This window comes from Heloderma suspectum, chromosome 3, assembly GCF_057233095.1.
Source record: "Heloderma suspectum isolate Gila_16-S chromosome 3, 16-S_ref, whole genome shotgun sequence".
In the NCBI taxonomy this organism is placed as follows: Eukaryota; Metazoa; Chordata; class Lepidosauria; order Squamata; family Helodermatidae; genus Heloderma; species Heloderma suspectum.
The window spans coordinates 173,068,947-173,082,559 of NC_139460.1; the positions used below are offsets into that span (position 1 = coordinate 173,068,947).

At 43.2% G+C, this 13,613-nt stretch overlaps 1 protein-coding gene across 1 annotated transcript in view; it reads right to left on the reverse strand.

Annotated features, from left to right (window-relative positions):
* Nucleotides 1-2,042: 2,042 nt before the first annotated feature.
* OLFM4 (olfactomedin 4) overlaps nucleotides 2,043-13,613 on the reverse strand; it is a 33,192-nt gene continuing 21,621 nt past the window's right edge. Inside the window, exon 6 of the mRNA XM_084844875.1 lies at nucleotides 2,043-5,851. Coding sequence (XP_084701001.1) covers nucleotides 5,043-5,851 — 809 coding nt within the window. The 3' untranslated portion in view covers nucleotides 2,043-5,042. The remainder of the gene's footprint in view (nucleotides 5,852-13,613) is intronic.

The following is a 13,613-nucleotide window of genomic DNA, read 5'->3' on the forward strand; positions in this document are numbered from 1 at the left end:
GTGGGGGCAGAGCCAGCCTATCTCCAACATTCCTGCATGTGCCAGAGCCAGCCGCAACCTTCCTGAGCAGGAAGGTCTGAAGGGGGATTCTAAGCATGTCCTGCTGAAAATCTTCCCTGTAATTGTGGGAAGGTGAGAGGTGGAGCCAGCAGGAATGGGGATGTGAGGGGCAGGGCTGATGAGACTGCCTCTCCCCACCACCACCACTGTATACCCACATACACATTCTTTGAATGCTTCCACAGAACTACTAACGTGTTGCAATCCTGTCAGGTGGGTCACCATATTGCAGAAGCAGCACTGGAGGAGAGAAAACAGTGGCTTGCCTAAAGCCGCCATAATGGATTTGCAGACATTAGATCCAGTGTAATGTAGTACACAGAAGTGCCTTCCTCAATCTGGTACCCTCCAGATGGGTTGGAGGTCATGGGAGGAATTATGGAAGGTGCAGTCCACATTTGGAGGGCACCAGGTTGGAGAAGCCTGGAACAGAATGACTGACTAGAACCAGGAATCCCTTGGCTCAAGTCCCTGCTCAGCCATGCAGTTTCCTGTGTGACCTTGGGCCAGTCACCATCTCTCAGTCAACTCTAGTTCACAGTTTTTGCGAGGATAAAAGACCACCCCCTGGGGGGGAGACACAACACCATGTATGAAGGAAGGATGTTTTATTATTAATTAAAAGGTTAATAATAATAATAATAATAATAGTAATAATAATAATAATAGCAGATGAGGAGAGACTTGAATCAAGTACTTCCAGGCTCACATGCACTGTACTCATTGCCACTATGCTAGACCACTTCTTAAGGAGGAAAGAATCTCCTGGTGGATCTCCCATTAAACTGGCAATGGAAACACACACACCCAATTTTTTGTACTTATTATTTATGCTAGCACTCCACTGAACCCGCAAATTATAAAAGCACCAAATGGTCCATTTCACACATTATACAGCAGCCACCTGGGTTTGCCACCGAATGTATACTAGTCAGCAGGGAGCTTTGCACAACCCCACCTTTCTCCTAAGTGAATCTGAGCAATATATGCATCTTCAATGCCCTGCTCTCTCCACTCAGACATTATATTATGCTTCCTTTTGAATAAGTTGTTTTATTTTTTATTTTTTATTTATTTATTGCATTTATACCCTGTCTTTTTTCCTCTTTCAAGGAACCCAAGGCGGCTTACATTCTCCTCCTCCTCTCCATTTTATCCTCACAACAACAACCCTGTGAGGTAGGTTGGGCTGAGAGTCTGTGACTGGCCCGAAGTCACCCAGTGAGCTGCCATGGCCAAGTGGGGACTAGAACCGGGATCTCCCAGCTCCCAGTCCAACACTCTCGCCACTGCACCACACTGGCTTTTTAAAAGAACAATAGCTTAGTTAAGGCCAGTCCTGAACATAGAAAATGATATGACAGTCCATTTCATGTTAATTCCACAGGTTTTTAAGAAACAATTATGAGATAAAGGTCATCATCTTCCTACCCATGTTAAGTATGACCTAGTTATCACTGAGCTAAAGCCATGCCTAGGCTGTACCACTTCAGACTGTGCAGGTGGGGGATCACATAGATTGAGTGATGCTGATCCATAGAGAAATATTCCCTCACGATGTCAGGAAGACGGTTCGCTTAGAACTCTTCCCCCTGACATCCAATTTTTTGTTTGGAAGATTTTTGGATGGACGAGCATGTGACCCTCCACCTTCAGCCTAAAGAGATACAGCCCAGACACAGATTTACCATCTCAGTGAGAGGACTAGGCCCAAGTTACCAGCTGACAGGCCTTCCCAAGATGCCCATGCAGGATCCAGGTGGAACATATTCATCAAATTAGCTAACAGATTGTACTGTGTACATGCTGACATGCAGCTCCACATCCATCTGTTTTTTTTCCAGGAGTCACTTTAGCAGCTATGGGCAGAGGTGCAAGCGTCAGTGCTTCAAACAAAATTTGGCCAAGCTGGCTGCCTGTTATTTCCCAGACCAGCTGTCAGAAACAACTTCACCCGTTAAAGAATTCCATTTCACTTTTTTCCTTCTAAAAATAGTTTATTGCAAAAGAGAGAAAGAAAAACCTGACCAGTGGTATAGCTATTCATTTTCTATAACACAGAAACCCACATTCAGTGCCAAATAAATACAAAAACGGAATTCAATATGAATTATGCAAAGCATTACATTTTATGCAAATACACTTCCATTTCCCAAGCTGAAACAACTTCTGTGTTATATTAGGAATCCGCTTTTGAATTTTGATTTATTTCCTTTTTAACATTCAGTATTTGGAATATAATATGACAAATGGGAGTGTGCTGTATGGAGCAATGGAAGGGAGAAAGGAGAAGTAATTGTGGTGTGTTAAATGAAGGCATATAACCAGAGGCCATCCAGAAAGGGCAGGTAGCCATTCAGGATTACAGTCAACCTATAAAACACTAGAAACTTTTGCAGACACTGTATGCATGTGTACAAATATATCTCTACAGAAATAGGCTGTGCTTATTTATTTATTCAGAATGTGCTTATTTGAAAAAGAAAGCTGGGTACAACTAGAGTACAATCTCTGTGCTAGGTAACTGCTTTTATGCGAAATTCTAAGCCCTATGCAGGTGTTCAAAATTGGTAGTATTCTTGTATAGCTCTCATTTATTTAATGGGGGCTTTCACAGGAAGACTTCCATGAGTGCATCCAAAGAGCTTGTCCACGTGATCTTGCAAAGCGTGCTCCAACTGCATTTTTCCTTTGTGTTTCTTCCACAAAACTCTGAGCAATGGCATGAATGCCACACATTCTGTTTCCACAGGATGTGGGAGGTGATGGCCTGCTGGAGTCCTTGTTACCTGTGCACTCTGGTACATCTCAAATAAAAGGAGGACAGGGTTTCAGGGCTGCAGAGAGGTTGTATAAAGGCCATTTTCACAACACTGTGAAGGTTTGTAAGTTTCACTCATATTCTCCAAACCAGCCCAAGGGAAGTGAAATTGACCATGCTGAATTGAAGCCTATGATACACACAAACATTCACACACACACACACACACACACCACTACTGAGGTAAAACCACATTTCCCAGCAATGAATTATTGAAATCTGAATGTTGGGGAAATGCAATAACAGGGCCTTAAGAGAAGAAGCTTTAAACCTGCACAGCAAATTTGCATTTATTGTACTCCTCCAAGAGGGGTACCCTCTTATTGTACCCATCCAAGAAATGGCTAGAAAAACCCTAAGGCAGAGATGAATGCATTTTTTTTCCTTTTCCCAATAGTAGTAACAAATGTACACACCAGATACAGGAGAGAGAGAAAAACAAACACTAATCTAGATCGGGGTTGCCAACCTTTTTGGACCCATGGGCATATTTGGAAATTTGATAAACTGTTGTGGGCACCACCACAAAATGGCTCCCATGGAGGATGTGGCTAGTCAAAAGTGAGCTAAAGAGGGAGAGGGAGAGAGAAAGAGAGGCTACAGGCTGGGAGGGAGGGGGAAATAGCAAGGCAAAGGGGGAAGAAAAAGAACAAGGCTAGAGGCTGGGAAGGGGAAGAAACAGCAAGGTGAAGAGGTGGGGAAACAGCAACACCAGAAGTTGGGAGGAAGGAGGAAAGAGGAAGGCAAATGAGTAGAGAAAGAGCAAGACTAAAGGCTAGGGGGGGAGAAACAGTGAGCTAAAGAGGTAGGATGGAAATAGCAAGGCTAGAGGGTCGGAGGGAGGGGGAAATAGCAAGACAAAGGAGTAGAGAGAAAGAGCAAGGCTAGAAGCTAGAAAGGGAGAGAAAGAAGACTTACATAACATTTTCCAAGGTTTTTCTGAAAACAATTTTTTTGAAGGGGGCAGGGAGAGGAGAGCTTCATGGGCCATTGGAGGTCCCCATGGGCACCCACACTGGGGGGCCCTGATGTAGACGGACTATTGGTCTGACGCAATAAGCCATACTGAGGTACAATCTAGCCAAACTTAAGCACTTTTGAGTAGAGCTGTGCTGAATTCTTCCCCCGATTTTCAGGATTTTTTTCTCTCCCTGAGAAGGAGGCATTGTTTTTTCTGCCTCTTTTGCAGGGAGGGGGTGAATTTTGGAGGATTTTCCCCTTGGGGAAGGGGAGGGGGTTTCCACATACCTTTTTAAGTTTGGGAGGTGGCCAAAGGATCTTCTTTCTTTTTTTAATTACTTCAAAAACGCCCCCAGCACAAGACTCTTCTCAGAGAGGCTTCTCCAGCCTGGCAGCACTTCTTGAACTCCCATGAGACCATGTGAACTCACCCCCTCCAATAGGCATTCAGGAAGAACTCCTGCATTGCAGAAGCTTCTTTGCAGAAAGCTTCTTTCTTTGCAAAGAACAAATTGGACTTCTGGAGCTTCAGAAAAACACTTATCTTGCTTGCAGAAGTTTTCTCCTGCTTTGCAAAGAAGCTTCTGCAGCCCAGGAGCCTTTTCTGAATGCTTATTGGAGAAGGAGAGGTCACGCGGTCTCCTGAGAGTCTAGAAAGAACTGCTGGGCTGAAGAAGAATCCTGGTCTCCTGCAAGTGCAGACTGCAGTGGGTGTTTTCAAAATGAAAAAAAGAAAGAACACCCCTCAGCCACCACCTGCACTTAAAAAGGAAAGCTGAAATCCTGTCCTCCTCCTCAATGAGAAAGTTATTCTCACCTCTCCCAGCGCCTTTCGCCAGAGTTTTCATTTCACACACACACCCCGCATTCCAAAAACGGAAGAATTGAAATTTTCAGCACAAGACTACTTTTAAGTCTCATTGGTTTCAATGGGAGAGTTAAACATAGATGTAGTTATCTCCCGCTGAAATCATTGGAATTTAAAAGTGCTTAACTTTGGTTGTTATCCCAAGTCTTCAAAAGTGATTAGCAGGGATAGAACCTGCATCCTGTAATTAATACCAGATCTCCCTAAAATGCACCATTAGAGCACTGTAATAGTCAGACACTATATGTTGATTTACAAATGGATCAGAGATCCACCTGTTTGCCTCTCTCCCCTAGCACCCCAGTCTGGCAGTTTTAAACCACCAGAGAAAAACTATACTGGTGGTGAAAGAGGCTGGAAAATCAGACCATATCGGAGAAGGTAGCCATCATTGTATACATACAGTTTCTGGTCAATAGGGTTGTAGTTCATACTCTGAATGGTTTCTAGCATTTTATCTACAATGATGCTTATTCTGCCTTCCCTTCCAGTGTTTGTGTCATAGGTGTAAAATATTTCCTCTTTCCGAGTATTGATGGGCCTCGTGGCATAGAGCACCCCGCATACAATGAAAGCGTTGGAGACGGATGGCTTGTACTGCTGTGTTTCCCAGGTACGGAGCACCTCAAGAGATGTTTCATTAAGTTTGCTGATCACTATGTTACCTGTGCTGGCTTCTGTTGAGTAAATGATCCACAACCCACTTTCATCCACAGCAAAATCAAAATCTTGCCATGATACACCAGCATATGAGAAGCGACTGTTGTAAACAGCATCTGGGAGAGTTTTCTTCAGAACCACTGTGTTTGTGCTTAAATCTATCTTACCCATATCTCCCGAACTATGTGCATTATAATACATGTAATTGTTGTAAGCAACGTTGCCACCACCCTGACCATATTCAACTCTAAATTCATTTGAGTATTTGAAGAGCAATAAATCATCATAGGAACCATAAAGTCTATAATATTCCAAGTATCTTCCATCAGTATTCAGTGGTGCAACCCAATAGAGCTCCTTTTCAGGGGTAAGGGGAGAGGAATATCTTCCCCAGGAACCATATTTGTAGGAAAATCCTCTCCAGTTCAGCTGAATCATGTAGGGCTGACTGATGTTCATAATTCCGCCATGACCACAGTTCCCTGTAATCAATCAAAACAGAGCGTTTTACATGTATTCAGGAGGCATTCAAAGATTATAAATATCTGAGGCAAGGAAAGAACAGGTGCCTCCAAAATGTTCACCACTCACTAAACTTCTCTTCAGCCTTGAGACCTCAGTCACTCACCACTTCTTCACCCCCATTCCCAACACTCTTCCAACTTTTCGCTCGTTGTTACCCCTCCTGCCAGTCTTCATAGGACCCTCTCTTTAGACCAGGTGTCTGGCCAATACAGCAGCCTGTTGTAATGTATCTAGAGAGAAGCTGTTGCAAGACGGTTTTCTTTTCCACAGATTAAATTAATAACTCTAAGCAAAACTGACAAGGACTGGCATGTCCAGAAAGGAAATCAATGTTGTAGAATCTCTATTGTCCTCTTTGCGTTATCCAGTAGATTGGCTAATAAAGGAAGAGTATGGCTGTTGTCTCATAACTCTTCCTGTGACTTGTACATAAGGGGAATTTGTGACACAAGACGAATACGAAACAAATTTCCCTTTGTTTTAAAATTAGGACAGTATTTACTGCAAAGTTAAATTAATTTATTTACTTACTCATTTTGAAGATTTATAGCCTCACTTTCTGTGAAATGGTTAGAAGTCCACACCTTCTTCCAAGTCACAGTACTGCTCATTCTAACCCCCTGGTTGGCAACTAACTCTAATGGAGAGCCAATTGAAGTGGGGAGTTATGAGTCAGGCCCCAAAGAAAAAGGGCCATGGCTCAAAAGCTGAGCACATGCTTTGCATGCAGACAGTCCCAGGTTCAATCTCTGACATCTCCAGGTAGGGCAGGGAAAACTCCTGCCTGAAACCCTGGATATCTGCTGCCAGTCAGTGACTGGAGTTGCACAATCAGCAGACAATTAACAAGCCACAGTGGCCTGTTAACCATGCTGTGTGTGACAGTCAGTGGGATTTGCATAATTGCCAGTGGGATTTGCATAATTGCTCTCGGCAGCATTGCTTCTCATGTCATGCAAACCGGGCCAGAGTGGCTTGTTACCATGGGTTCAGGGTGGCTTGTTACCCATGGCAACAAGCCATCCTGGCTGGGTTCACATGGCACAACAAGCCATGCTGCCAAGGGTAATTATGCAAAACAAAACAAAAACCCAACATGCAAATGGCATGCGCAGAGTAGTAGCTGCCTGCCAATCATGTGAACCAGCTCAGTGTCAACAATACTGGACTAGATGGACCAAGGGTCGGACTGAGTATAAGGCAGCTTCCTATGTTCCTAGTCTGCTGGCAAATCCTTTGACTGCAACTAGCACTCCCTCTGTATGCACCTCTTTCTTCTGCATTGACATCTGAGAGATGGAGAAATAAACCTCAGAGCCAGATGACCCTAGAATAGGGCCCGTTGCCAAGCCCTATTCTAGCCCAATAACATCAACCCCAACTGCCACCAGGTCTCAATTTCAGTTCTCAGCTTCTCAAAGACAGATACTTTTTCAGCCCTGCTGCCTAAGATCCCTAAGATCCCTCAAGTGGGAATGCTGGAGATCAAGTCTAGGACTTCACATTTGACATCCATGTACTCTTCTCCTGAGCTGCAACCTTTCCCTAATACCAAGGGAACAGCACAACTGTATGGTTGCTGTCTGTCAGTGATCAGCACAGCTTGTTCAGCATGTGAAATTACTTAAAGCTACAGATACCCAGAGATTAGCCTAGACTAGAGTGGACTCTCACCCATCTTTGCAGCCAAAGAGGCTAAAAGCAAGCATATTGAAATGGTCCTGGCTGCAATGCTGGTACAGAGTTGTCCTTTGCCACATCTTATCTCAATTTCCAGGCAACTTGCCCGCCCCATACATTAAAATGCCAGTCAGGAGGAGGAGCTCCTGAATAGATGTTCCCCTGGCACTACAGAAAGAAACATGGGCAGCTTTGACTTACATATCAAAAGGACGAGTGCATTATTGGCATTTTATTGTTTTTGCATGTCATAAATATAAATAAAACTGTCAGTTTTTATCTCTGAGGTTTGCAAGTCTGAGGTTCTACTGCAATTAAGAAATAGACTTTACATATCTTTTTTCATTGATCAGAACCGACCCTTGGGAAGAATGGAAGTTAAAAGCACACATTCAGTCAATTGCTTTTGTAGTAAGTCGCTTTATAGTAAGCAGCTGAACAGCAGTTCATGAACAGCAATGAAAGTTCTCCAGCTGAGTTGGGCTGGGCTGCATTGCAGGTACAGAAGCCAACAGATACATACCAGAATTACTAACATGGAAAAGTCATCAATGAAGTATTAAGGAATTCGCCGCAGGGTTTTCTTCATTTCCAGTAAGTATCAGGTCAGTTTACTGTACTATTTCTAACAGATACTTAGCTTAGCTTATAGGGTTAGGAAACCAAATACAAATGCACTTTCAGAAACATTTATGACAGGTCTCTGCACCCAAAACAGGAAGACAGATATATAAACTAAACTATGGTGGGAGTTTAACTATGTTGCATTCAGAGGGACAAACTACATGTGATGTTTAGCCTTCAGCTATGTCTCCACTGTTCCTTTATTTAATTAGATGTGTGGTATAGCCAATTCTTATCTACAACACAGCAGTCAGGAAGGGAAAGCTTATCCTTCCCTCCCAGCCTTCTGCCCCCCAAATCCCCCCATGCACAGCTAGGAACATTAGAACATTTTCTCCCATCGGTATGCCCCATTTTGTCCTAACGTTCCTAATTTCTCTAATTAGCAAAGTAAAAAGTGGAGATGTGCTGCAAGTGTGGACTTTGCCCCTGAGTCACCCATGCACAGGAGAATGAGGTGGTAAGAATCCTGAGGAGAACGGGCCATACCATTTCAGACTGCAAGCAAGGACACCAGCTTGGTCCTCATGTTAAAACAATTCCCTGCAAACAGGAAAAGAGGCTCTGGCCCAGCCAATTCCCTCTTGTGCTAGTTCCTATCTGCAGTGAGCTTTTCATACAGGGGACGGTTCAGAATGTGATTTCTCCATCTGCAGCCTGAAGTGGTGCAGTCCATTCTACTACCTCCGAATTGTACCACCTCATTCTGTTGCATGCATAGGCCAGGCTTTCAAGACATTTGCTTTTAGGGCAGAGAATGTGCATTGAACCACTTCCACCATGCTGTCAATGTCTATCTTTCTTTGCCCAACCTTCATCAGGCTCCTAGTGGGTCGCTCTACATATATTTGCCTGTAAGCCACAACATGTGCAAGCATAACTTGTTACAGTCACTCAGCATTACACATTATGAGCAACATGGGACTGCTGCTAAAAATAGCTCCCCACATTGAGTTCTCACCCTCTCCCTTATAATGTGTGAGATCACTTATCCCATGTCATCTTGATGTCACCAAGTTAAGTTCCCTGCCCCTACCATCAACTCTTATTGTTAAAGAGCAAGGATGGGGAAATGCCCACTCTGGCGACACCATGACATGGTAAGCGAGCTTACAAAGTTTAGGTGGGACTCAGAACTTGACTTGGGGATGCCATTTTCAGTTGGCAGTTTCACTTTGCACATAATGGGTTTAATCCAATTGTGTCTCTGCTCACAGATGGCTCTTTGCTCCAGCAGAGCCTTCTGTCAATGTAAATGGGGAGGAAGCAAATTTTACAATTTCTCTCTTTCTCATGTAGCCCCCCCCCCCCCATGCCATCTCCCACAAGCAGTCCCCCAGCCCTCTGGAGCAGGCTCAGAGGGAGGGGGGAGGAGACTGCAGAGGGAGGGAGTAATCAGCAAAATTGTCTTCCCCCTTCTTTTCACTGAAGCCTCCACTGTGAGCAGACAAGAGACATAATTGGACAGAACTCAACGTTAAGTTCCTCTCAGCCCCCTATTGAAAGCAAGAGGTAAGCTAGGTCTACACTGCAGGCAAACTTGTTTTTGTTTTGTTTTTCATTTTCTGAGTTGGTATGCTTTGTTCAATGTATGTTTGTTATCTGGTTATCACTTCCTTTCCCCACTTCCATCTTTGGGGATCAGTCCTACAACAGCATTTATCATGACTATTTTGCCAGTTCTGGGAGAGAGGAAGCATCTTCTGGCAATGTGCTTCCATTCTTTACTCTTCTTAATCAGCAAAATGAGTAAGAAAAGTGGATGCTGTGTAGCACCTATAGGCCTGGTAATCTGGAACTCACATTCATCACACCCTGCTCTTCATTATAAACTGGAGATCATTTTCAGTGATGATCCCAAGCAAGCAATTTGCAGACAGGGTCACATTGCTAGAGCAGGAACCTCCTTTCTAGATGAAGCACACAATGAAGCAATACAATCCCACATCCAAAAGTATCCAAACACAAATGGCTATTAACACAACAACAACAATTACCATTTATATAGCACTTTAGAGATTCTCTAGACAAAATATCTTATCACATGGCAGAACTGTTCCCAGACTAGATTATACTATTTCAGACTGCACTTGAAGGAGCTGCATGTTTGATTGCTCTATCGCAAAAAAAGAAAGGAAGAAAGAAAGAAAGGGGAGAGGATAGGAGAGGGAAACTAGCATGTCAGGTAGCAAGTTACAGTAGAACCATTCTCCCTGATATCCTAGTATATGGAAATATTTAATATGCAGTCATCCAACCTGCAGGATGAAGTTGCACAGTGTAGCCACCCAATGATCTGATGGCCTAGAGAGCCTGTAAGAATGTACAAAGTGCTTGATATCCATTATCTCAGTCATCTTTACAACAGCCCTGTAAGACAGGCCAGTATTAATTGTCCCCATATTACTGATGGGAAGCTAAGAGAATAGTGGCTTACCTAAGGCTACCCAGTGAGTTCATGGCTGCTGAAATTTGAACTGAACCCTTCCCAACTCGCAGCTCATACTCCGAATCACTGTCCAGTCGACATTATCTCAGCTCTTGGCATATATACACTTCCGTACTTAGAGTTGCATGTACATCCGTAAGCACAACACAAGAAAGCCAATACTGATTATAATGGTTTTATAAGCCAGGTTTACTACTAAATGCTATCAGCTCCCTAAATACTATCAGCTCTCTAAATCAATAGGAGCTCTTTACACAGTGAAGTAATGTTGCCACTGTAATGTATGGTTTGTCCTTAACTGTCAACACTTTGACTGAGTTAGTACACCTAAATCAGTAATGTTAGCTTCAGATTAAATGCTTATTAATGGCTTGCATAAATCTGCAATTTATCTATTAAAAAAATAACCTGTACCAAACTATGAAGGTATAAAAGTGTCACATCAAGTCACATAGATTTAGCCTGAAATAATTTGTCATGTTATTAAGCCAAGCACTGATCTAGCTCTATTTTAATAATTCATGCATCATTTCTTAAATAAAAAAAAAAACAATTGTGTATTCAGCCAAGAGGTTTTTTTTATTGTACAACAGAAATAAGAAATTCTTTTTTTTCCCTTAAAAAATCTCTCTCCTTAACACTTGTTTATTTGTTTGTTTTTATTTATGAAGGAATCCCTGAATTATTAAAGTTAGAAGTTGGTTTGGTTAATAATATAAAAAAAATGTTTGAGGTTCAATATCCCATATAGGCTTTTCTTAAAAATTAAAAATAGCTTTATGAAACACTCTTTATAACATGAACAATACAACAGTACAATACCCAGGGCGAATGATCTGTTTCTTGTACAAGTTCTGAAGACTGTATTAATGTTGTAAATGTGCTGACTAGAAGATGGTGGGTTGGAGGGGAGTTAAAAGAAAACAAAGCATCATCTCATTTTGTACAATGGTGTAGTAAAATTTGGTGTAGCTCTGCCCTTGATAGCATGCCTTGCCTGGCTCAAAGCTTGATTATGAAATGGTTTGAATGTTAATGCAGGGTATAAAGAATGTTCACACACCAGGGGAAGCAGCAGGCCTCTATACTGCATACATAAGAAGAGCCATGCTGGATCAGGGTCCATCTCATCCAGAATTTTGTCCACACAGTGGCCAACTGGCTGCCTGTAGGAAGCCCACAAGCAGGACATCCGTGCAATAGCACCCATGTTCCCCAGCAACTGATGTACAGAGGCATACTGCCTCTGATACTGGAGGTAGCATAGAGCCATCAGGACTAGTGATGGGGTTCCCTTTCACCCTGCCTCACTGCCCTCCACAGGTTAGAGGGCCAAGGTCTGAAGCAGGAAGCCTGCTCTATGTGTACAGGTGCCCCCAAGTGATTTAGAACCCTGTGCAGTCAACAGCTGTCAAGTTGCTCCCCACCTCCTCCATCGCGGCACACCTCCATCACTGTACTACATGCATGGAGGAGGTGGGTGAGGGTGAGAGGGATGTGATAGAGGGAGCAGGGCCAATGAGTCTGTTCCCACCCTCCCCTCACCACGTTAGGCCTAGAATACCTGAACAGGGCTTCTTTCTTCACGCTAACAAACAATAGTTAGCTTGCTTACCAAACTACAATTCCCAGGATCTTTGGGATAAGTCACAACAGTTCAAGGAGAATAAAACTGGCATCTGTTTGGGAGAGCTTACGCTAAGACAGCCTTGCCCAACCTGGTGTCTTCCAGAAGCTTTAGACTCCCAGCATTCCTGGCCATTAGCCATGCTGGCTGAGGCTGACGGGAGTTGAAGTCTAGGGGGCACCAGGTTGGGGAAGGCTGATCTAAGAGGAGGGGCTTTCACCATAGCTTGAATAAAGAAGTCTATGAACTTCTTTTATTCAAGAAGGGGCAAAGCCAGAGTGGTGGAGGCCAGCCTGTCGAATACCCCTAGTACATTCTACCATTTTAGGCAATAGCTCCCCAGAAATAGGGCAGACACCACCATTGTAGTACAGACATAGGATAAGCCCATTCAGATTCGTACTGAGCCTTGAAGCTCACTGGCTGGTCCTGGGAGATTCACAGGAAAGCATAAATGAAATAAGACCTTTTAAACACCTTTTTAGATTGAAAAATGTCAAAGATAAAAAGATAGTAATCATCAGGCTACCCTGCCACCTTATCTAGGGCATGTTTGCACATGCAAACTAGGACCAACCTTTCTCCAACTGGTACACTTGTTTGTGGCATTGACATCACGTTTATACAGTGCGGATGCTAGAGGTCAAATGCAGATTAAATCTGCCTTTATTTAGCACTGATCTCCAATGAAGTAATTGTATAGACAAAGCAAGAGATTATTTGGGGGTAAGAGGAGGATGGGCCAATGGTTAAACAGATGGAAACAATATCAATGCACTGCCAAAATGTTCTTCAGAAAATGCGAATGTAATATGATGTCTGCCAAACGTTTTCCCAGCTCAGAATGAACACTGAGCTAGAAATTTGCAGGCAAAATGGAGGACCTATTTTTGCTTGAACGTTGCTGCAAACTAGGCTAATCCACACTATTGAGCACAGCCACAGGAGGAGCTTTACAACAGAGCATCTTGTGATGTGACTTTCTAAAGCTCTGCTGTAGCTGTTAACTTTATATATTCTCATTAGATTCATACGCTTAGACAGCCCTGGGATTTCCTTAGCACTCTTCACACCCACTACAAAATTTCAAGGAGGGAGGGAGGGAGGGGAGAGGAGAGGAGAGGAGAAAAAGAAAAGGATTGGAAACAAGATAAAAAAGAAAGAAAAGAAAGCCACCCGAGTTTAATGCAAACATTATAAATATAATATGAACCCAAAGCAAATGGAAGCCAAATGGGTTGGCAGGAATACAGGTGCATCTAAGGCTGTTGGGAGAATGTACTATCTGCTCACCTGCTTAAATGAGCACTAAGGATCTGTAAGCTGTCCAAATACACCT